We start from the raw sequence: 24,662 nt of genomic DNA on the forward strand, positions 1-24,662 counted from the left end.
CATTAAAAGTTCAAGAAGAATTTGCTGAGTTATCAAATGACACAGGACTGAAACTTGAGTTTCCTAAAAAAAAAAAAAAAATCATTAAATGAATTTTGGCTTGGGATTAGGACAGAATTTCCAACAATTTCTGAAATGGCCCTAAACATACTTCCGCTATTTTTAACTATGTATTTACACAAAGTGGCATTCTCAGCACTGATGATTATAAAATCAAAATAGCAATCAACTCTGAAAAAATGTTGAAGATGCTCTGTGTCATACAGTATCAAATATTCTACCAAGATTTAATTCTTTATGTAAATATAAACAAATACATCCACCTCATTACTATGCAAATTTGCTTTTATCTTTAATAAATGGTAAAATTATGCATATACCAAAGAACTATTTTAAAATAAATTTCTTTATGATTTATTATCAGTAAATGCTTGATTTGTATACCTATTTTATATACCTGAGGTCACATAAAAATTTCTTAGGTGAAAAGTGGTCGTGAATGATAAAAGTTTAAGAAGCACTAGAAACCTAGAGAATAGGGACAAGAGAATGGACACTTCCGAAGTGGCTAAGCACTTTACAAATATTACCCCATTCGATCTTTACAACAACGGTGCAAAGGAGGTGCTCTTATCATTCCCATTTCATAGTTAAGTAAACATATTAAGTAACTTTGTCCAGGGGCACATAGCTAGTGTCTGAGGCTAGATTTCAACTTTGGTCTTCCTGGCATTAGATTGGAAGCTTTTTGATTATTTATGGCCTAATAACAAAAGCTAACATTTATATAATGTTTTAAGGTTTGCAAAGCACTTTACAAATATCTCATTTTATCCTTATAACAACTTTGGGGGTAGAGGGAAGTGCTATTATTATCACCATTTTAAAAAGAAAAAGACAGAGATTAAGTAACTTCCCCAGGTCTCACAGCTAGTAAGCACCTTTTTAGATTAGTGTAGATGGCTGCTGAGGTCCCTTCCAACTCTGAAATTCTGTGATGAGTCCACTGAATGAAATATGAAGTGTTAAGCAACTTCTGCTACCATGTAGTTCAACCCATCCTAGATAAAGAATCCAACCTACAGCCTTTGCTTGAAAATCTCTAGTGGTTTTGTTGTTGTTGTTGTTTGTTTGTTGTTGTTGTATTTTTATTCCTTTTACTAAATATTTTACAATTACATTTTTTTAATTTAACGTTTTTTAAAATTTTGAGTTACAAATTTTCTCTCTCCAGTTCCTCCCCCACCCGCTGAGAAGGCAAGCAATATATTATTGACTATACATTTGAAATCATGTAAAACATATGTCCATCCTCCAGTGATTTAAAAGAGATCTTCAAACAATAGTCATTGCTGAAAATATGCAGCAGCCTACCAGTATTCATCATTTCTTTCTTCCTCTCTTTGTAATAAGGGTAAGCTAGGGTGGATGTTCTCCCAGGAGACCCTTTCTGCTAACAAGCACATGCTTCCTTCAGGACCAGGAAAAAGAGTTGGTGCCCTTTTATTCATTATTTTTATTATGTATTTTATTATTAATATTATGGGTGCCACAACCCAGGGGAGCCTGTCTAAAGTCGTAGGTTAAAAAGAGTAGGAGGATGATGGCTTCGATTTTGGCACTGCCACTCACTTCTTGTATGACCTTAGTCATGATGCAATGTTGAAGGTCAAGTTTGCTCATTTATAATCCAGGCAGCTACATGGATCAGTGAATAGAGCACTAGGTCTGGAGTCAAGAAGACCTGAGTTCAAATCCAGCTTCAGACACTTACTAGCAGCTGTGTGACCCTGGATGAGTCATTAAACTCTGTTTGCCTAGGAGGCAGCTGGGTAACTCAGTGAATAGAGGCTGTATTGAAGTCATGAAGACCTAAGTTCAAATCTGGTCTCAGATACTCACTAGCTGTGTGACCCTGAGCAAGTCATTTAATCTCTGTTTGCCTTAATTCACTGGGGAAGGAAATGGCAAACTGCTCTATTGTCTTTGCCAAGAAATCCCCCACAAAAGAGTCATGAAGAGTCAGACAAGATTGAACAACAACATCAGTTCTAAATTCCTATTATTTGCTATCCAACAAGAGCCACCTGGCTACCCCTCACTCAGGTGGAGTGCCTTACCCTTTGATAAGTTGTAGACTTGGTCTACTCTAGGTTCTCTTCCCTTCTCCTCTGACTCAGTCAACCATTATATAGTAAGCAACTATGATATGCCTGACTTCGTGTTAACCATGAAATCTATCAAACCATAAATGAAAGAGTCCTTGGCCTCAAGGAGAATTGAATGGGTATCAATAGAAGTACGTACAGAATAAGTCAAAGGCAATTTGTTGGAAGAGGGAACTAGTAGCTGCAGAGATCAGTCTCCTAAGGTTCTATCTCTAATGCCTAAGCCTCTATCCCATTTGCTTACATTATCTGAGATAATCCCAAAGTTCCATCATCTTGAGAAGAAAACCACAGTGCCTTCAAGTTCCTTTAGGTTTGGGGCCCATTTATTTGTCCCATATTCCCTTTCTTCACTCTCCCCTCTCCTTCTCCAAATTCTTTCATGCTTCTATGAAGAGTTTTTAAATTTGTGAACAGTTCCTCTTCCCAGGCACCTTCCTCTCCCCCAGAATGGGTGGATTTAAGGAAAATACCTGTCAAACAATGCGATGGGTTTTCTCTTCCTTTTCAAGTCAGAATTCTCTTTTTTCTAGGATGGTCTCTCTCTCTGGATGACAGTTGTCAAATATTAACAACAATAATGATTAGCATTTATATGGTACTTTAAGTTTTTTTCTCATTTGATCCCTCCCAACCACCTTGTGAGGTAGGTGCTACTGTTATCCCCATTTTACAGATGAGGAAATTGAGGCAAACAGAAGCTAGGTGACTTGACCAGATGGTCACTCATCTGGTGAGGCAGGATTAAAGCTCTGGTCTTCATGATTCCAAGTGTGATATTCTATCCTAAGTGCTACATAACAAATGGCTTTAAGACGATTTTTTTTATATTTCTAGTACTCGGCAGGATTTAATGAAAAACAAAACTTTGAAGAATGGAACTGTCAGTGAACTTCTGAAAAGTGGTAGTGACATCTCCATGTTGTCTCCCCTATAGAAATAAGCTCTTTGAGGGTAAGGAATGTTTCCTTTTTGTCTTTGTTATCTCTTGCAAAGTGTCTGGCACATAGTAGGTGCTTAATAAATTCTTCTTGATAGATTGATTGATGGCTTAAAAAGAGACATGGATCATGGTCAATAGTATGTGCTCCATGTCAGCAAGAATATGCTATATAGGCCCTTAAGCCTGGATCCAAGATGGCATCAGCCACTGGCTTCATCCAGGGGCTCCGGAATTCGGCCTCCAGGCATAATCTTCAAGCTAAATTGCAGTTATGTCACCAGGACACAGCTAAGAGAACTCAGCCACCTTCTAAGCTGCCAGTGGGCCCTAGCCATAAGTTTTCAAACAATTATTACTGTACTCATGATGTAGGTCAGCAATCCTCTCCTCCTTTAATCATAATGACCACTGTGAAAATTTTAGAATCTGGTCTTCTGGTAAGAGCTCAGAGGAGGCTATAACAATTTCTGGGGAAAAAACAGCGATACCAGGACCCCCCATGAAAAAGTGGGAATTGTCAAAGGATGAACCATATTTATGAAATGAATGTGGCAAAATGAACATACAGATGCTGAGAGATTGTGTTTTTAGGGAACTGACTTGAAGGCACCAGCTCAGCTGCAAAGGCATCATGGAGGACCATGCAGCGAACATTATATTATGATATTTTATCTTGGGGGTAGGGGAGAAACTTATCCTAATACATGATAAATACACTGAACTCAAAAAAAAAAGAATATACTATATAAAAAATTTTATTCTCTTTTATTTCTACCCAGTTGGTTTGCCAAATCATTTCAGACCTAAATAAAAGCCTTGGAGTAATTGTTGATAAAGTATAGCTTGCGAAACATCAGGAAACCAGAACAGTTTGTTTCTTTCACGAAGCTTGCAGAATGACTGGTTGCCCTTTCCCTTAGTTTGTTCTGAAACCTCTCACCTACCTAGAAAGTAATCTATGGAGACTGGGAGTGGGGAGATAGGGAGAAGGGGATAATCTCCCTCTCTGAAATTATTGTGTTCTTTGGAATTGAAACTTTGCATATCTCATGAGGCAATTACAAAAACATGAACTAACAAGAGAAGTTTTGGCCTGACATCAACAGCAATATATAATAATCAGACCTCTCCACTCAAAGGACCACAGCCAGCTCACAGAAAAATGAGGAGGCCTCACCTTTGAAGAAATGGAGATTTGTCCCTAGATCTGGCCTTCCCCAGAGAAATGTTCTACTTCTTTCCTTCTGGCCCTACTCCAATGCTTTCCCCATGTCCAAAATTTTACCATGGTAGCTTCATTCCTTTATCTTAAAGTTGGAAACTTCATTAAAAAGTAAATACTCTTGGGAATGAAAAAACAAACTGGGGAGTAAAAAAAAAAATAATTATCCATTGAATCCAGAAGGAACTGATAAAATGAAAGTTGTAAGAAACCTTAGAGAAAAAGATCCTTTCATCTTAGTGTTCCTGGTCACGCATTCCTGTAGACTTTAGAAAAGCAGTTTTTCAAAGATCCAAACAAAAGATAATCTCATCACGAGGTTCTCTAAAAGGAAGGTGACTGAAGACAAATTGAAGGTTCTCAAAAATAAAATTCTGGAAATACAATTAGGATTGATGCAGATGAGGAAGAAAAAGAAATGCTAGCAATAGAAAAAGAAATGTGGCTATGTATACAGGGAGCTCTCAAATGTGTTCTTATTCTAAAAGTCATATGCAAAAGATAGCAGAAGGGACATGTGTCTAAGGAGGAATATGCACAACCTGAAGTTAAAATCTAGAATGAACTTATGAAAAAAATTAGGAACATTGATTTAAAAAAGGAGTTCCCAGAAATGCAGCAAAATGTTAATAGGAACACTTCTTGATTATAGGAACAAAACATGAATTAGAAGCAAAAGAATTGTGAGCAACTAGGTGGCATAGTGGATAGAATATGGGGACCAGAGTCAGGAAGACTCATCTTCCAGAATTCAAATCCAGTCTAAATACTTACTAGTTATGTGACCCTGGGCAATTCAGTTAATCCTATTTGCCTCTGTTTCCTCATCTGTAAAATGAGTTGGAGAAGGAAATGACAAACCACTCCAGTATCTTTGCCAAGAAAACCCCCAGTAAGATCACAGAAAGTCAGACATGACTGAAATGACCAAACAACAACACATGAAAGTAATGGAATATTACTAATCTACAAGAAATGATAAATATAAATTAGCATCTTATTTGTTAGCACCTTATATGAGCAAAAATCTTAGCACATATTTAAGCTTCAATAGCTTAAACCTAGAAAAGCATACAAAGATATCTACATGAGTTGATGCAGAGTAAAGTAAGTCAACAGAACAACATATGCAAAGACTACCGCCATGTAAACAGAAAGAATCCGCACAAGCACAATCAAAAGTGAATGTTACAAAATTATAAAGAACAAGAATGGCTTGAAAGAAGATATAGAAGAAGACATTCCCACCCCTTTTCAGAGAAAAGAGGTTCACAAGAATTTCAGATTGCATTTATTTTCAGATGTTTTCAACATATGAATTAGTTATGCTGATTATTTTTTATTCTTTTTCTTTCCTGGCCTTTGAGGGTAGGAATTGATGAAATGCCAGGTGAATGTTTATTGATGTCAGGAGGTCTAGGGCAAGAAATGTTTCACTTTTGGCTTTGTTATCTCTTGCAAAGTGTCTGGTACACAGTAGGTGCTTAATAAATACTTGTTGATGGATTGATTGATGGCTCACAAAAAGACATGGATCATAGTCAACAGTATGTTTTCTATGTCAGCAAGAACATACTATGTAAAAGAATTTTATTACCCTTTATATCTTTTATATCTACCAGATGGTTTGCCAATTCATTTCAAGCTTGAATAAAAAAACCTTTTTGAATTTGATACCTGTGAAACCATAAAGGATTTAAAGACCTTACCTGCTAGTTTCAGAGAGGATGGTTCTTACCAAAGGCACCTTGTAATACAGACACACTCAGTCCTCCACAAGTGTTCTCCAAGTATCCAGTAGTCATCTCTAGCCCAGAAGCAGTTTTTAAGGCATTTGGGGTGGGTTATGGGGTGGTCTATTCAGTTGGATCAACTTTTAGGACAGTGGAACAAGAGTGAACAGAGAAGTGACCCTTAACTTATTTGAAAGGGCCTGGAAACATGGCATTTCTGTGTGGAAATGTGCAATGGGTTATTTAAACTCAATTATGGGCAGTAGGTATTGCCTCCTTGGTGCAATACATGACATCTGAAGTATTACCTCTAGGATCAAAAATTATCTCTGTGTCATTGAAAAGCCTGGCATCTTCTGATATTTGCAGTCTTCTTAGACTATTCCCCTCCATGTACTCTACAATCCAATCATATTGACCTATTTCCTATCTCAGTATCTGTGCCTTTTCAGTGGCAATTCCCCACGGCTAGACTGCTGTCCCTCCTCACTTCTGCTTCTTTGGATCCCCTAAATTCCTTCAAGACTCAGATCAAACATCCCCTTCTGCATGAAGGTTTTTCTGGTCTCTCTCCTCCTTCCCCCACTTCTGCTACCTTCCCTTTTAGAATTACCTTCTATCTACTATGTATGTATCTCATATGTACCCATTTATTTATAAGTTGTCTCCTCTATTGGAATGTAAGCTCTATGAGGGTAGGATCTGTTTTTGCTTTTGCTTTACATCCTCAAAGCTTAGTATAATGCCTGGCACAGTCATTCTGATTGATCAATTGATTGAAGTATTGCTTCACAATTTGGTAAATACTAAATAGTAACTGTTTCTCTTTTACCAAGGAAACCTGAGGGTCTTCCCCTCAAAGTTTGATTTTTCTTTATTAAGAGGGGCCATCCCTTGAATAACTACTTGAAGAGGCCTATTGAGTATCTCACTCAAAGTGAGAATGTGATAAGACCTTAGCCTAAAATGACCAAAATCCTACATTGCATCCTGGGCCATCTCCAGTCATCCTGATGAATATCAGGTCACTGGACCCAGACGGCTCTGGAGGAGAAAGAGAGGTTAGTGACCTTGCACAGCCCTCCCTCACTCAAATCAAAGTCAACTACAAATCATGTCATTTCGAGAACAATGGACAAACACAAGCTTCAAAACCACAAGATTTTTTTTCATACCTTAAGATATAACGCGTTTAGGTTTCAGGTCTTAAGCTCATTTAAAGTAGCAGGGTGATTCTTACTATCTCCTTATGAGTTTCTGATTTAAATTTCCTTCTAATCATGTTTGGCCGATTTTAAGCCTAAAGATCAAATCATTGATAGAAAATAAAGAGTTTCAATTTCCTTCTGTTGGTTGTTAACATCACACCATCTGTTTGAGCAATATATTTTCTTCCACTACAAACAAAAGTACTACACTGTGATATCTTCTGTCTGCCCATTAGCTCAAGAGTGAGATGTGATGGAGAAATGTACTTTGATGTTTAGGATAGTTAAAAAGGCAACCCCAAAATAGGAGACAAAATACATCTCACAGTTTAAAATGACATGCTCAGGTAATCTACAAAAGTGGGAGATTTCCCAAAGGAATAGGCAGGTTGCTTCTGTGGCTATGGGAGCAGGAGAGAGCAGAACAAAGGAGAAATTGACTTTTTTATTTAATTTTTTTCACTTAGCAAAAGATTATTTTTTCTTCCCACCACCTCTCTCCCTTATTGAAAAGAAAAAAATTCACAGACTAAATATGCACAGTCTTCCCACATTGGTCATGTCCAAAAACACTGTGATTCATTCTGCACTCTGAGTTCATCGCTTGTTTCTGTCTGGAGGAGGGAAAGTAATACACTTCTCATGGGCCCTCTGGTATCATGGCTGGTTAGACATTGATTATAGTTCCTAAGTTTTTCAAAGTTGTTTTTCTCTACAATATATTGTTGTTATCACATAAACTTTTTTTTCTCCTGGTTCTGCTCACTTCACTCTACATCACTTCACAAGTCTTCTCAGATTTCTCTAAAAATATCCTTTTCATCATTTCTTATGCCATGATGGTAGTCCATTACACTCATATTCCATAATTAGTTCATTCATTTCCCCAATCCATAGGCACTCCCTTAGTATTCAGGTCTTTGTCACTACAGAAAGAATAGATAGATAGATAGATAGAGAGAGAGAGAGAGAGAGAGAGAGAGAGAGAGAGAGAGAGATAGACAGAGAGATAGAGATAGATACATACACATATATACATATGCACATATATGTATTTGTGTATACTTATATATAAGTACATATGTTTGTATGGACATACATACATACATACACACATACTTTACAAATGGCTTCTTTTTTTCTTTCTTTGATCTCTTGGAGGGTAGGGTCCTAGAAGTGATATCACTGGGAAAAAGGGCATGAATAGCCTAATAATTTCTCAAAGTTAGTTCAAAATTACTTTCCAGAATGACTGGACCAATTCATAGCTCCACCAATAGTATATTAATGAACTTGTTCTTGCAAGGGCTAAGTTAGGGATCAGGAAAACCTGGTTTCAAGCCTTGTCTCTGACACATTACTGACTGTGTGATCCTGAACAAGCTGATAAACTTTTCAATGTCCCAGGTGACTTCCTAAAGCCCATAAATGTCAAAGCAAATGCTTATTTGCACTGAGAGAGGAAATTTCCTCATTAGGCATTCTGAGTGGTAACAAAATCATAAATTGATCCCTTTCCTTCTTCCCTTCACCCCTCCAACCAAAATATAAATTTTAAAAAATGAGAAAGTAGCAGAATAGGATGGTTAAATGACCTGATCATGGTCACAATAATACTAAATGTTGAAGTCAAAATTTTAACCCAGGTCTTCTTATTCCAAAACCAGTGCTCTTTTGTATTTGGCTCATATATAGCCAAACTGTACCACTAAAATGGAAATAATGGCCACCAATTAGGGAATATCTGAACAAGTTATAGTGAGTACCTAATATGCTGTAAGAAATCATGGAGCGGATGGTTTCAGAGAACCTTAAAAAGATTAGCATGAACTGATACAGAAGGAAGAGACCAGATGTAGGATAACAATTTATACAGTAACAGCAAAATTATAGATACAAACAACTTGGAAAGACTTAGAAACTCTGATCAACCATGAATCCAGAGAACTGATGATTAAGTATGCTACCCACTTCCACAGAGAGGTGATGGACTCAGAGAGCATATTGAGATATACTGGGGTGGGGGAGATATGGTCAATGTGGGAATTTGTTTTAAAGTATACGTAATATTTATATATTATAAACATATTATATATTTCTTTTCTTTTCAATGGTTTGGCAATATTGGAGGGATAGAAGACAGATTTTTGTTAATTAAACAAAAGTAAAATTATTAAGGGGAATTGTACTACTAGTTCCCTGATGCCTCCTGGCTCAGTGCATACTTTAAATTTATCCAACTCCATCAAAACTTTTCTCTGCCTTCAAGACTTAGCGCAGACACTTCTGTTTCCTTAAAGCTTTCCCTGGGGTAGTTAGGTGGGGCAGTGGATAGGGTACCTGGCCTGGAGGCTCATCTTCCTGAGTTCAAATCTGGCTTCAGATACTTACTAGCTGTGTAACCCTGGCCAAGTCATTCCTCAATTTACTCATCTGTAAGACAAGTTGGAGGGTGAAAAAGATGCAAACCACTCTAGGATTTGCCAAGAAAACCCCAAATGGGATGGAGTCAAATGTGACCAAAACAAATGAATGACAAAAAAGCCTTCCCGGAGACATCCACGCACCAACCTCCCAGTTGAAAGGCTTCTTCACCCCTCATACTTTCCTAATGAGTACCACATCTGGTTCTCCTTTACCATTATTACTGTATCTTGTATTGTAGTTATTCATGTTGTAATCCCGCAGCTTTTTTTTATGTCATAGATCCCTTTGACAGTCTGGTGAAGCCTATTCTTAGAATTATATTTTTCCATGAATAAAGTAAAATACATAGAATTACAACAAATATAAATTATATTGAAATAAAAATGCATTTTTCCCATCCAAGTTCATGGACCCCATGAACTGAAATCTATCCACTGACTCCTTGAATTGGTGAACCCCAGGTTAAGAATCTTTATTCTAGGAGACTGGAAGCTCTTTGGAGACATGGAAGTTGCTTTTGGAACTCCCTCCCCACCCTCAGCTCCCAGCACCATGCTAGGTATTAAAACAGTCTGTGAGTTGGGTTGAACTTCCTTCTGACTGGATATGAGACAAAGTAGTTTATGACAATAGGAAAGGCAAGTCCCAACCAGAAGTTCCCTTATAGACTTGGAAGAAAAGCCAATAAACCCACATTTACTGCCATGTTGTTCTACCTAGAGCTATGTATGAAAAAGAAAGAATCTCCTAAACATATATACACCTCCCTGACTAGATGATATGACCTATGGCCCACAAAGTTCCCCCACCTCCTATTTACTACACTGCCTGAATCCCTATTAGAGACCCATTCATTTGGATTTTAAAAGCTTCTCATTCCTCCAGGAACTGTGCGATTTGGGAGATGGGAGAATATTCCCTATTGCCCAGTTGTTTCCTCAGGGTCTCTCCTACCTTACAATTCCAGGAGTTTGCTTTTCCCCTCAATGGCTATATTGTAAAAGAAGGAAAGGGAATTCTCCAGGACCCGCTGAGATAGAGAAACTCACAAGGTAAGTCTATAGAATGTAATGGAGACAGCTCTTCCCTACCCCCACTCTGCTGGACAAACAACAACTTCCAAAGACCAACACCTTGATGCCTATCAGAGACAATGTTTTTCTACTGACAGCTCCCTTTGGCTACTGTGCCGTGAGACCTTTGGCCCAATTTTAGAAAATGAAAAGCTGATACTCTTGACAAACACGGGGTGGAGCCTCCCTAGGAAGTTGTCTGAAGAGCTTATATAAGACCCATCTGAGAAGAGCAAGAGCATCCCCCAGCTGTCCTGTGAGCTGAAAACTTTCCTTTCTCCTTTGGAAAATGATTCGGCTACTCAGTGCCCTGAAGCAGACCTTGCACGTGAAATCAGTGCTGCAGAGCCCCAAGAGGACTCTCATCCCATCATCTCTCCTTCCCACAGCCCACCAGAGGTGAGTCAGGCCCCCTGGAAGAATCTCCTGGACCGCCCCCTCCCTGTTTAAAATACAGGCTCGCCACCATCTTGGCTCAGGAAGCCCTGAAGTGTGGGATTCCCTGTTGTGTGTTAGTGAACTATGTGTGTGCCTTTGAGTAGGTCACTGGGTTTCAGTTTACCTATCTGCAAAATGAGGGAGTCCCTCCTTAAGGACTGTAAAAAAAAAAGATCAGCTTATAAAATATTCTGTGATTCTATATCAAGACTGTGATGTTATCTCCATAGAGCTGAGGTTTTTAACCTAAAGTCAGTGAACTTGTTTTTTTAAAAAAATTTTGATAACTGTATTTGAATATGGTGGGGCAGTGGATAGAGTACTGACCTGGGGCCAGAAAGACTTCAAATCCAACACCAGACACTCACTAGCTGTGTGACTCTGCCTCAGTTTCCTTATCTGTAAAATGAGCTGGAGAAGGAAAAGGCAAACCCCTCCAGAGTCCTTGGCAAGAAAACCTCAAATGGAGTCACAGAGTCAGACATGACTGAAACAACTGAACAACAAAAACAACCAAATTTCCCATCCAATTTCATAGATACTCAAACAACTGAACAAAATATTGCAGTATAACAGGCCTCCTTTGTCATCTTGTGTATTTTTATTTTATGACTTTAAAAACATAATTCTGAGAAGGGGTCCATTGGCTTTACTAGACATCCAAAGAAAAGGGGAACAGAATACAGAGAAAGTGAAGAACCCCACTTTTCCCTTTTTTGTCCTGTTCACTCTATAAGTATAATTGTGTTCTTTGGATTCAATGTTTTAGAAAAAGCTGTTTAAGAAGAATCAATAATGGCATTCTTAATGACTCTGGTTCTTTAATCTTTGAACTAGGTTTATGTCATCTGGGGGGAAGGGAGTGGGAAGTGGCTCAATGGTCTCTTTTCTATAGAAGCAGAATGGTGCCGACACACTGATCTCACATACTGTGAGATAGCTTGACTAACAACTAAGCAGGGGTCAACCGAGCCCCCACCAGACATGTGCTATATGTGTTGGGTCTTATTAATTGTATGTGTAAGATTACGTCAATGTATCATAATTGTGTTGTATATGTATCAGTAAATCAGGTCACCACACAATGAAAAATGTTATCCACCTCCAGAGAGAACTGGAGATAAACTCAGAGATGAACAGTGCAGGCTTTCTTTTGTTTTCTGTTTCTTTTTTTAACATGGCTTATATGGAAATGTTTTACATGACTTCACAGATTTCACATTGCTTGCCTTCTCAATGAGCGAGGGAGGAGCAGGAAGGAATGAGAGAATTTGGAACTCAAATAAAAATTTTTAATCTTAAAAATAAATATATTTTTTAAAAAATCAAATCAGTTATGGGTGTAATCTAAATGGGCTCCCCAAGGTACAGTGGTGCATGGAAGTAACACTGGATTTAAGGGGGTCAGAAGTACTGGGTTTCAGTCCCAGTTCTGTCATTCACTAGCTTTGTGATGATGGGAGAACCTCCTAGAGCCTCAGTTTTCCCTATTTGTTAAATTTGAGAAGGGAATGATCCATGTACTAACTACCTTAGAGAACTGTGAGAAAAGTGTTTTTATAAATTATAACATACCATAGAAATTTGAGCTTTTTACCGTGAGTACTGGCAGAGAGAGTGGTGACTACTATTAATGGAAAAAACAGATCTTGTTGAATGTCATTTGCTTTGGAGCCAAGAAGACATGGATGACCATCAGCAAGTCACTAAGACTCAGTTTCTTCATCCATAAAATGGGATCAGGGAATCATAGATCTAGAGTTGTACCACCTAGGAAGTGATACAGCTGTGCTCAAGGTTGTGACCTAAGGTTGAACTTGAATCCAGGTTCTCTGCCTTCCTCAAAAACCATGCTGTTGCTTGCCTGTCTCTCAAGGTTGTTATAAGCATAACATGAGATAAAATACAAAAAGCACTTTGCAAACCTTAAAGCACTATATAGAGACCAGCTGTTATTATTTACCAAGGACGCCATTTGACAAAATGAGATTTTACACTAGTACATTGGTCCAACAGATATGGCCGCATGATAGGAGGTTGTCCTATTAAGTTTCTCTCATTCCTCCCAACCCCACTCCCCTTTCCAGGACTTGTTAAATAATCATTTTTTTGAAAGTTACAGAATATAAGAATCTGAATACTCCCCATCCTCCACCCTTAGAGTCTCTCCCTACAACCTTGCAGTTATCCCCGAGCTCAAAAAAGAAAGTACATGAGAAAGAATCAGAGGGACACTGGATCTCAGGGAATGGGTTAATTGGAGACATTGGCTAAGCTAAAAAATCATATTTTGGCTAAGCATGGCTCATTGAGGAATGTGTATGTATATATGTAGCTATGTATATGTGTGTATAATGTATATGTATACATGTGTGTACATGTATGTGTGTGTGTGTATATATATATGTGTATATATATATATATATATATATATATATATATATATATATATATATATATATATATATATATATATATATATACACATATATATGAAAACAGTTATCCCTTCCACGTTGCAGGGGTTAGGGAGACTTCTGCCATCTGGAAAATCTGGGTAAAATTTTTTGTACCTCTAAATTTTTTCTTTTTCTTTTACAGTACCTTACTGTAAAATTTGGGTTAAGGTCATAGGCTCTGTGTCATCTCCTGGCCTTTTCCTGTCATTTGCAGCTACTGTAAAACTCCCCTAAAATTTCCATTTAATTTCTTATGTGGACCCACAGTATGTCAAAACCTCGGTGAGGAAAGTTTCAATATGGAAGGGATAACTGTATGTATGCACACACACACACATATATATGCATTTATGTGTGCACAAATATACATATATATATACACATACATAGGTATATATTATATACATAAATTTTCTTTAAATATCTGAGATTGCAAACTCCAGCTTATACTTTGCTCCAAAAATGGATAATGAGAAGTAGGATTATTAAATAAAATCTTTCTCTCCCTGCTCGCCCACTCAGGACATCAGGCAAACTTAATCTTTGCCACTTTCCAGTCATTTTTATGTCTTTTCCCTTCACACAGACATGAACAGATGAGGGTCACCTCAAGGGGTGCAGTACCATGCAAAGTGTGCTAAATCTGAAATGGGAGGGACCAGGTTTCATTCACTGTTGAATTTTTACTTATTTTTGTTTTTACTGTCTGTTCCTCACTGAATCTATTCCTCCCTCCTGCCCTACTCATAAAGTGACATTCCATCTCTCAACAGCCTGTTCTCCCATGCCTGGAATGCTCTCCCTTCTCACCTCCACCTCCTGGTTTCCTTAAAGAGTCAACTCTAATCCCACTTATGCAGGAAGCCTTTTCCAATCCTCTCCTCCTCACCCCTTCCCTGCTAGTACCTTCCCTCTGAGATCATTTTCCATTTATACTATATTTTTCCCATATTCTCAGTTTTGTTTTGTTTTGTTGCAGGATGTCTCCCCTATTAGAAAGTAGCCTCCTTAGGTACAGGGACTCTGTTTCTGTCCTGCTTGGTATACCTGGGCATGACATAGTTATGTTATACGTTATCTTATATGTTAGCACAACATAGAGCTTAATAAATGTTTGTTTACCAATTGACTTAATGAGAGGGGGATTGGGAAAGCAGTTCAGCAAAATTAGCCAACCCATCAGTCATCAACAAACATTTATTTAACACCTATTATGTGCCAGGAATTGGGGATACAAAAGCAAAATGGTCCTTACTCTGAAGTGGCTCACATCCTAACGGGTTGAAATAACCCACGTATTTCTAGATAAGGACAAGACAAATTCAAAATAAATACAAGATAATCCTGGAGGAGAATTCACTAGGGGTGGGGAGGGCCCAGGAGAGGACTTATGCAGAAGGTGGCTCAAATGAGTCTTGAAGGAAAGGAGATATTCTATAAAACAAAAGGGAAGAGTAGGTACCTGCCAGGTGAGGGTCACAGCCAGGGCAAAAGACGCAGAGTTGGGAAATGGAGTGACAGGGTGAAGAACCAGCAAGAAGGCTGGTTAAACACTCACTGTAGCTGGTGCTAGAGGGATGTTCCACATCCATGTTTCCCCACTCATACAACTGGAAGATTTCCTCAAGCCTTTTCCCAGGATATTGTCATCATAGTTACAGCATGATCTTTTTGTTTCCTCTTTACATAGTTGTAGCCGTTGTGTATAACGTCCTCACATCTATCTCCCCCAATGGATTGAATCTGGGGCCATGTCCAAGTTTTCTGTCCCCAGATCCAATTCCACTCACAGACATACTTCCCCTAACTCAGTGTGTGTACCACCTTTTGTCTACATGTTCCTTCATTTCCCCAAATAAACAGGTGTCATAATTAAACGGACAACGCTTCACAAACCAGCGTAGGGGGAGATAAGCTTTATAAAACTTGAACATGAGGGGGAAGGTACCCAAGGCTTTCTTTCACTCATGGAATTAAGGGGTTAGAGCTTTGTGATCCAGCCTCAGAAAGGTATATAGAGCCAAAGAGGAATAGGTATGAACAAGTAGAGGAAAATAAGACAAATGAAAAACTCTCCTAGAAAGTTGAATTATAATGGCAGAGATTAACCCAATAAGTATGAATTTCAATAAGCAAGAAAAGGGGCAGCTAAATGGTGCAGTGGATGGAGAACCAGGCCTAGACTCATCTCGCTGAGTTCAAATTTTGCCTCAGGCACTTTCTAGCCATGTGACCCTGGATGAATCACTTAACTCTGTTTGCTTCAGTTTCTTCTTCTATAAAATGAGCTAGAGAAGGAAACAGCAAACTACTCCAGCATCTCTGCCAAGAAAACCCTAAATGGGTTCACAGAGATTTGGATATCACTGAAACAAATGAACTACAACAAGTAAGCAAAAAGAGAGAAAAGAAAGATTCAAAGTAAAATTAGCAAAGGTTGTACTGCTCCGAGAACATCATCCCTCCAACCAAACAAAAATCTGCAGTGGCTCTATGTTACATATCAAATGAAATTTAAGATCCTTAAATTATAATTTGAGAATTTTTCTGTCATCTGATTCCGATTTACCTTTTATAGACTAATCTCATATTTTTCTAGGAAACAAAAAGTAGTATACAGAGTGCAGGGCCTAGAGTCAGAAAGTCCTGAGTTTGAATGCTGCTTCAGACACTTACTAGCTGTGTGACCCTGGGCAAGTCACTTAACCTCTGTTTGCCTTAGTTTCCTCATCTGTAAAATGGGGGTGGTAATGGCACCTACTTCCCAGAGTTGTTGTGAGGTTTAAATGAGATATTTGTAGTGTTTAACATAGTGCCTGGCACCCAGCAGAGGCTTAATAAAGGCTTGCTTCCTTTCTTCCTACTCTGTTTCACATAGTTTTATCTTCCAGTCAATCTAGACCACTGTCTCTTCTTTCTTGTTCTGCATTTTACACAATTGCTAACACCCACTCCTCTTGCTTGGAGTGGATGTCCCACCCCCATCTCCAACTAGCAAAATCTTTTCCTCTTTCATGACCCAATTCAGGTATCACCTTTCTTTTTCCTCATTCCCCACACCCCACAGTAAATCATGCTGGGAGGGAAAGAGAAACTGTTACTATTGATAATTTCTCTAAGCCAGCCATTCAGTGAGACTTGGGCAGGGACCCATTATTGTCCAATCTATGACCTTCAGCATGCACTGGTTCTAAGGTTTTGAGAACAACAAGGAAGGAAGAAAGGAAGGAAGGAAGGAAGGAAGGAAGGAAGGAAGGAAGGAAGGAAGGAAGGAAGGAAGGAAGGAAGGAAGGAAGGAAGGAAGGAAGGAAGGAAGAACGGAAGGAGGGAAGGCCTTTTCAGGTAGTCACTTAGAAGGAGGTCTCCCTCCCATTGCATCCTGGGTCATCTCCAGTCATCCTGATGAATATCTGGTCACTGGATCCAGATGGCTCAGGAGGAGAAGTGAGGCTGGTGACCTGCACAGCCCTCCCTCACTCAAAACACAGTCAAGTGCAAGTCATGTCATCATTTCTCTGATGTCATGGTCTTCGTTGAAAACAAAGGACAAACACAATGCCCCACATTAGCTGACATACTTTCCCTCCTAAAATTTTCCACAGTACTTTGCCTAGATTTCTCTTTTGTGTCTTATCTTAAACTCATAGGACTTTATGGGTTAGAGGTCAGAGCTTTAATTAGTCAGATTGTTATTGTTTAGTAGTGTCTAACTCATTATGACCCCATTTGGGGTTTTCTTGGCAAAGACACAGGAGGTCAAATTTGAACTCAGGTCCTCCTGACTCCAGGGCCAGCATTCTATCCACTCCACCTCCTCATTCCCTAGTTAGTCAGATACTTGCTATTTAAGCTCATTCTAAATATCTAAAGACTAAACTTAGTTGCTTCTGTGATTCTGTCAATACCCATCTAAATTTTAATGCCCTGAAGCATAGTAGCAGCCATCCTGCCCTAGTTACTCCTTTTTTTATGGACTATCTTTTATCAGTCTACCTGTAACAGATTTATTTGGGTACTTTCCTTCTTCTTCCCATTAGATTTGGGAGACAAATCAAGATGGATGAAAATCCAATATCCTAATAAGTTTACCTCCCTATGGGGCAGCTAGGTGACACATTGGATAGAATGCTGAGCCTGAAGCCAGAAGACCTGAATTCAAATCTGGTCTTAGACACTAAATAGTTGTGTGGCCCTGGCAAGTCACTTCACTGCTGACTGCCTCAATTTACTCAACTGTAAAATGGGGAAGATAATAACAATTGCTTCCCAGGGTTGTGGTGAGTATTAAATGAGATAATATTTCTTAGTACAGTGCCTGGCACACAGTAGGAGGTATATAAATGCTTATTTCCTCCCCCTCCACCCTCCACCACATTCCCACCTTCCTCCCCAGGAGGAACATGGTTAAATTTAATAAAATGAATATAAACACTATCTTTTATTGACTAAATAAACTTGATGAATAAAAGGCATTATAACTGTTATCTCTACTACAGATTTTTCACAGCCTCTGCTGTTCCCCTGGCAAAAACAGATACTTGGCCAAAAGATGTCGGCATCCTTGCCCTGGAGGTCTACTTCCCTGCCCAGTATGTGGATCAGACTGAGCTGGAGAAGTATGACCGTGTGGAAGCTGGTAAATACACAGTGGGCTTAGGCCAGACCCAAATGGGGTTCTGCTCTGTTCAAGAGGACATTAACTCCCTGTGTTTGACGGTCGTGCAACGGTTGATGGAGCGCACCAAGCTCCCTTGGGACAACGTGGGGCGACTGGAGGTGGGCACAGAGACTATCATCGACAAGTCCAAGGCCGTCAAAACAGTTCTCATGGAACTCTTCCAAGACTCAGGGAACACAGACATAGAGGGCATTGATACCACCAATGCCTGCTATGGAGGCACTGCATCCCTCTTCAATGCTGCCAACTGGGTGGAGTCTAGCTCCTGGGATGGTATGTACCGATAGCCGTCCTGGAGCTGTTCTTTACTCCCTGGGTGCTTTCCAGAGTCTCTTCCCCCATTTTAGCAACAATTTCCCCATCTGTAAAATAAGGGAGTTGAACTACATAATCTGTGAAGTTAACTCTGCTTACATTCTACTGGAATGGCAACTCTTCTGCCATTTATAGTCTTAGAGAGCTTCCTAGGGCACTGAGAAGTTAAATGAATGACTTTCCCAAGATCACATAGTCAGTGTGCATCGATGCTGGACCTTGAATTCAGGTCTTTGAGGCAGGCCCTCTATCCCTCTACGGTGCCAAGCTCCTTCGTTATCATTATTATTAAGTTCTGATACCAGTTCACATTTCTATGTGAGCTACATTTGTATGTGTTTATATGTTAGCAATTTTTTCATATGTTAGTTTAAGGTTTACCAATAGCCTACATTACCTTAACACTCAGTATCTCCATGGATCTTCATAACAGTCCTGTGAGATAAATAGTCTAAGTACTATAGGTGAGGAAACAGAAACCCAAGGGGGTTCATAGGATGATAGATCTGATTCTGGAAGACCCCTTATCTAAACCCCTTATTTTACAGATGAGGGAACTGAGGTCCAAGAAGGTTGAGTCGAGTGTCTTGCCCCAGATTCCAAAGGATATGAACCCAGGACCTCCAACAATGTTATTTCCATTTTATCTACACTGACTCTCAAGTAAACTTGGCCAAGGGATTTTTCTACATAGAGGCAATTCTCTCCTAAATGTATTTAACAAGCTGGGGGCTGGGGGGAGGGGGGGGTTGGTAACCTGCAGCTAATTTGTTCTACAAAGTTTGGATTCAGTCAAAGGGCAGCACTTGACCTAGAGGGCCACATGTGGCCTCAGGGTGGCAGGTTCCCCACTCCTGGTCTATGCTCTATGTGAAGGATAGGTCATAATGATTTGAGAGGAACACCTGAACAAAGGGAAAGGGGGCATGGAAAGAAGGGAAGAAGAAAAGGGAAACTGAAAAAAAAGAGTAAGAAGATGGCCTGGAACCTAGGGAACTTACCTATGTTCTCAGTCACACAACTCTCCCTTAGCTCAGCCACTGAAGCACTGTCCAATCAGGGTTAAAGGAAAGGAACAGGCATCTACTATGTGCCAGTCACTGTACTAAGTACTTTACAAATATTGACCTCAATGAACTAAAAGAATATATACATACTGAGGGACAAGGTAGCCCTTTCATTAGTTAATGGTGTAAACTTAATTGCATTCTAGGCTACCTTAGAGTCAAGAAGACCTAAGCATTAACTCTTATGGGCAGTGCCACCCTGGGCAAGTTAATTAACCTCAGAATTCCAGTCTCTACATAGTTGTTGTTGGTGGTAGTGGTGGTCTTTTGCTCTCTAAGAGGACAAATGATATCAGGAAGGTGATGTCTTGACTTGCATGTGAACTGGATTTAAGTGAGGCAGAGCTGTGCTAAGTCATCAGCCTCACTGTCTCCTCCAGAGTCATCCAAGTCCAATGGTAAGACATGGGTCAGGATGACTGGCAATGGTCTAACACTACATTTCAAGGCAGCTGCCAATCTGAATCCTTGAAATGGTTTGTCTCATTGATTTCTCAGGATTTAATTCCCTTTCAGCCATTTTTTTTTTGCTCTGCACCTCCTAACCAGAAGGTAATTTTCCTTAATAGAAAAAATCAAAACAAAAAATAAGCAGTTCTATGTTTTTGTCTATAAAATTGTCTAGTTAATAACATTGTAGAATGTAATAAATGCCATGAGCCAGTCAGGGTCAGTCTACTATCCAAAAGAAATTAAAGGATTTCAGATAAAATTCGACCCCAGAAGAAAAAAGAGATGAGTAGTTTGTTTTCTATCACTGTTCCTTTTACCCAGTCACCTTCATGTCGGGATTAGACACATTACAATCATAAATAAATGATATTTGGTTCCTCTTTAAAAACTAGTAAGTGAACTCTCTGCTTACAAGAACAGTAATAATATAGTTAGTATTTATGTACTTTCCTTTGTGGTATCACTTTATCCTCATAATAGCTTTACAAGGTAGGTGCTCTTATTATCCAGTTGAAGAAACTATGGTAGACAAAAGTGAAGTGACTTGCCCAAGGTCACACAACTAGTAAGTGTCTGAGGTCCGATTTAAACTCAGGTCTTCCTGGCTGGCTCCCAATTCAAAGTTCTATCTACTGTGCCACCAAGTTGCCCCAAAATGATGGGGCCAGAGGCTATGACTCAGAGAGAGGGTCCTTTCCAGAGACCTCCAAAGCTTATATGTACCCTTTTTTATCTCCCCTTCACAGGTCGCTATGCTATGGTGGTGTGTGGTGACATTGCTGTCTATGCCAGTGGGAATGCTCGATCTACAGGTGGAGCAGGGGCTGTGGCCATGCTGGTTGGGCCCAACTCTCCCCTGGTCCTTGAACGAGGTGAGTAAATAAACAGTGTGTGGGGGCAGAGGATGGGGGTAAACAAGGGCTCTTCTCTGACTTAGAGGAGACCACATCATTTATCCATGAGACTGCCTAAAAAGGCAAGCAAAGAATAAAAGAGATGAGGGCTGATGGGGTTGGATCCTGGCTCATAGGATCAGAGATTTAGAAAGGGGGGAAGGAGACCTTTAGCCCAAATCCTTCCTTTTTACATGTGAGGAAACTGAGGCTGAGAGAGGTTCAGGGACCTATATTTTGAACCCAGCTGCTCTGACTCCAAGTCCATTATAGCAATGAAGGATAATGAAATAGCAATTGAATGGAATACATGCTTCTTGAGATGCCTGGGAAACTAAGTGGTTAAAATCAGAGGAAAATAATTCTCCAAACATACAGTGAACTTTATTTTCGAAATTTGTACCTCTTATCTGAGACTTCACAAGGAGGAGTCTCTATGAATAGAATTTACGTAATGACAAAAGGGAAGAATTTATCCAATTGCCTTGAGACACAAGAGATGATTGAGTGAGCATGAGTTTTAGGGGTGGATGGCAGCCAATTTAGTCTTCCTATCTGAATCCTTACATCCTTTCGCTCCATCTCTGCCCTATGTGTCCATCACACCATCCTGTCTCTGACTTCCTTCCAATGAACTGTTCTAGGACTAAGAGGAACCCACATGGAGAATGTGTATGACTTCTATAAACCTCACCTGGCCTCCGAGTACCCTGTGGTGGATGGGAAGCTCTCCATTAAGTGTTACCTTCGAGCCGTAGACCGATGCTATGCATTTTATCGAAAGAAAATTCAGAATCAGTGGAAACAAGGTATGGGTTCTGGGGGGAGTGGAGCAGATAGTATAGAATAGATACAAAAAGATATGAAAGTTTCTCCTTAATGACAGGCATTCTCTATCACAGAATCACAGTGCTTTGGTATGGAGAGGAAACTGTCTTCTAATACAAATACAATTTATAACACCATGTTCTTAAGACTTCTCTTCTCCAAAATAAACACCCCCAGTACTTTCAACCAGTCCTAATAATGCTTGTATTAAGGTCATTTATCATTCTCTAACTTGTCAATATTCCTCCTAAAGTGTAACATCCAAAACCAATCATAATATTCCATGTGTGGTTGAACCAGAACAGCATAGAGCAGGACTATCCACTTAATTTAGTTCCTGATCACCTAAAGGCAAAGAAAGTCCCACTCAGGTGAAGTAGGGGCCTTCACACTTTGCAGATGTCCCAAGGCTATCCAAATCACCCTGATCTACTTTGTTGACCAGATGCCTTTCTATATAGAGGAAAGGGGAGACAAGTCTACTCAATCTAGGTGTTATAACCTTGTTGAGTACTATTTCTATGCTGTGGCTAAGTAAACCTTTTGTTAACCGTTGAATTATCTATAAGTATCTCATGTTATTGTAACATCTGACTTAAGCTAACAAAGGACCAGCTTGAGTCAGGGTCAGGCCATAATAGCCATCCACTTAGCCATCCACTACACCTCTTGCCCCCTCTAATATGGGGTTCCTGATCTGTCTCACCTACCTATTCAGAATCATTTCACATCACTCTAATACATGAATGTCATACTTGTTCTATATTCATGAGGATAATTCTAAGAATTGGAGAGATAATCCAGATTTGCTGCCAGTTCCCCAGGATTTAGAAGCTAATGCTCACTAAATGACTAGTGACAGAACAATCATTTCCCCTGAACTATCAGTAGGTGAAAGCAAAACCCACTCTAGAACTCAGATGTATCCTTGTGAAATTTATCAAAGGATATGAATAATCTTTCCTGAGTGCTAACTGGTCAGAACAAATACGTCTAGATTATGGACAGTCCAAATAATTGTTCTCTGACACTGAGCGGTCCTAGATGAAGATGTTCAGCATCTAAGGGCAAACTTATAACCCAAGAACAGTGACATTGGAAGGTAGCAGTTATCTCAGGATAGACAGTTTGCTCAGTTTGCATACTAGTAAATATCCTCAGAACACCTTTGATGGGAGTTACTGTTGTCTTGGAGTAGTGAGGGTTGGGATGGGGTGGCAAAATACTTGGTACAAGTTAGGAGAAAAATCAATGTTTAAGCCTATTACTCTTTAACAAGCAAATTTACGTGGCTACACATTGTGATGCTTCTAAAAAACGATTAACTAAATAGTCAAGCAAAAAAGGGTTAGAGTAAATCATATTTAATACAAAAGTTTCTTCTACTTAGGAAAGGAGTCTCCCACAATGGTGAACTTGCAGTTACAGTAGACAGTAAACAATGACAATAGTAATAGCTAATAATACTGGCTTGCTCACTTAGCTTCATTGCTAAAGGTAGAAATTCACATATTAGTAGCAACTCAAACCATAAGATGGGTCACAAGAAGGCATCAACTGATTAAAAAAAAATCCAGCCAGGATAACATTCTGGTCAAAATGGCCTACTAGCTGTTCCCTGAACTAAATATGTCATCTCCCACCTCTATGCTTTTACACAGGCTGTTCCCCATGCCTAGAATACACTGCCTCCTCACCTTGACCTCCTAGAATTCTTAGTTTCTTTCAAAGCTCAACTTATGCGCCACCTCTTGCAAAAAGCCTTTCCTGATCTGTGCTCCTGCCCTAGTTCTTGTTCTCTCCGTAATTTTATTTCCTGGTTCTATCCTTGAATCTCTGGATTCCTCTACCTCCTTGTCACCATCTTTCTCGCCCTGAGAATGCCTCTGTAACCTCTTCCTCTGGTTGATGGGTACCCCCTTGAAGCTGTCATTTTAGGAAATGCCCAGACTACCCATGACCACTTCTCTCTGGGCCCTAGTTCTGACTCTCCAAACTTCTCCATCTTGCCCCGACATGGGGACTGGGTACTCTCTCCCTCCACAACCACCACTTTCTAGCTCCTTTTTATTCATCATTTCCCCCACTCAAATGTAAACTCCTTCAAGGAAGAAACAGTCTGCTTTGCTTATGTTCCCAGATCTCAGAGCAGACTTTGGCACATAGTAAGCACTTAGTAATTGCTTCATCTATCTCTTTATTTATCCAATCAATAAACATTTTTAAACACCTATTATGTACTCAGAACTTTGCTAGGTGCTAGCCATACAAAGACAAAAATAGACTGCATTCCACTGAGAATAAACAAAATGTACAAATAAATATAAACTACATGAGAAATGAGTGCAAGTCTTTGAACACATCGTACCCTTCCCTAACCCTAACCCTAACTCTCAGGTAAAATATAAGCTTCTTGAAGGCAAGAGTTGCCTTATCTTGTCTTTGTATATCTTAGTGCCTCATAGAGAGCAGGTGCTTAGGAAAAATTTATTGAATAGAATTGAATGTTATTTTTTTCTCCCTCAACATTCACTCAACAATATTCATTTAGCATTTATTAATTGCCTACACTGTGCTCTTCCGACATCTAATAACTCTTTGTACTTCTTGATAAAATCTACTTTGATACTTATTCACATGCACCTCTTTCCCTCCTACAAAACTAAAGTCCTGGAAGCCAAGAACTATGAGTTGTTGACTGTTATGTCCCTCATAGATCTTAGCACATAGTTGGTGCTGGCACATAGTAGGTGATCA

At 39.4% G+C, this 24,662-nt stretch overlaps 2 protein-coding genes and 1 pseudogene across 3 annotated transcripts in view; 2 read left to right on the forward strand and 1 right to left on the reverse strand.

Annotated features, from left to right (window-relative positions):
- LOC140527532 (D-3-phosphoglycerate dehydrogenase-like) overlaps nucleotides 1–24,662 on the reverse strand; it is a 114,855-nt gene that overhangs the window by 50,511 nt on the left and 39,682 nt on the right. The gene's annotated exons all lie outside the window — the stretch shown is intronic.
- The window catches only part of HMGCS2 (3-hydroxy-3-methylglutaryl-CoA synthase 2), a 41,017-nt gene that overhangs the window by 1,256 nt on the left and 15,099 nt on the right, over nucleotides 1–24,662 (forward strand). The window contains exons 1-5 of one of the 2 annotated variants that reach the window (XM_072644528.1): nucleotides 3,006–3,122; nucleotides 10,873–11,173; nucleotides 18,168–18,622; nucleotides 20,931–21,056; nucleotides 21,722–21,886. In XM_072644528.1, coding sequence (XP_072500629.1) covers nucleotides 11,064–11,173; nucleotides 18,168–18,622; nucleotides 20,931–21,056; nucleotides 21,722–21,886 — 856 coding nt within the window. In that variant the 5' untranslated portion in view covers nucleotides 3,006–3,122; nucleotides 10,873–11,063. Of the gene's footprint in view, nucleotides 1–3,005; nucleotides 3,123–10,872; nucleotides 11,174–18,167; nucleotides 18,623–20,930; nucleotides 21,057–21,721; nucleotides 21,887–24,662 lie in introns of those variants that run through there. The other variant, XM_072644529.1, reaches the window with a different exon arrangement.
- LOC140527534 (NADH dehydrogenase [ubiquinone] 1 alpha subcomplex subunit 7-like) lies at nucleotides 3,138–8,216 on the forward strand (annotated as a pseudogene).

Source organism: Notamacropus eugenii, chromosome 2, assembly GCF_028372415.1.
Source record: "Notamacropus eugenii isolate mMacEug1 chromosome 2, mMacEug1.pri_v2, whole genome shotgun sequence".
Classification (NCBI taxonomy): domain Eukaryota; kingdom Metazoa; phylum Chordata; class Mammalia; order Diprotodontia; family Macropodidae; genus Notamacropus; species Notamacropus eugenii.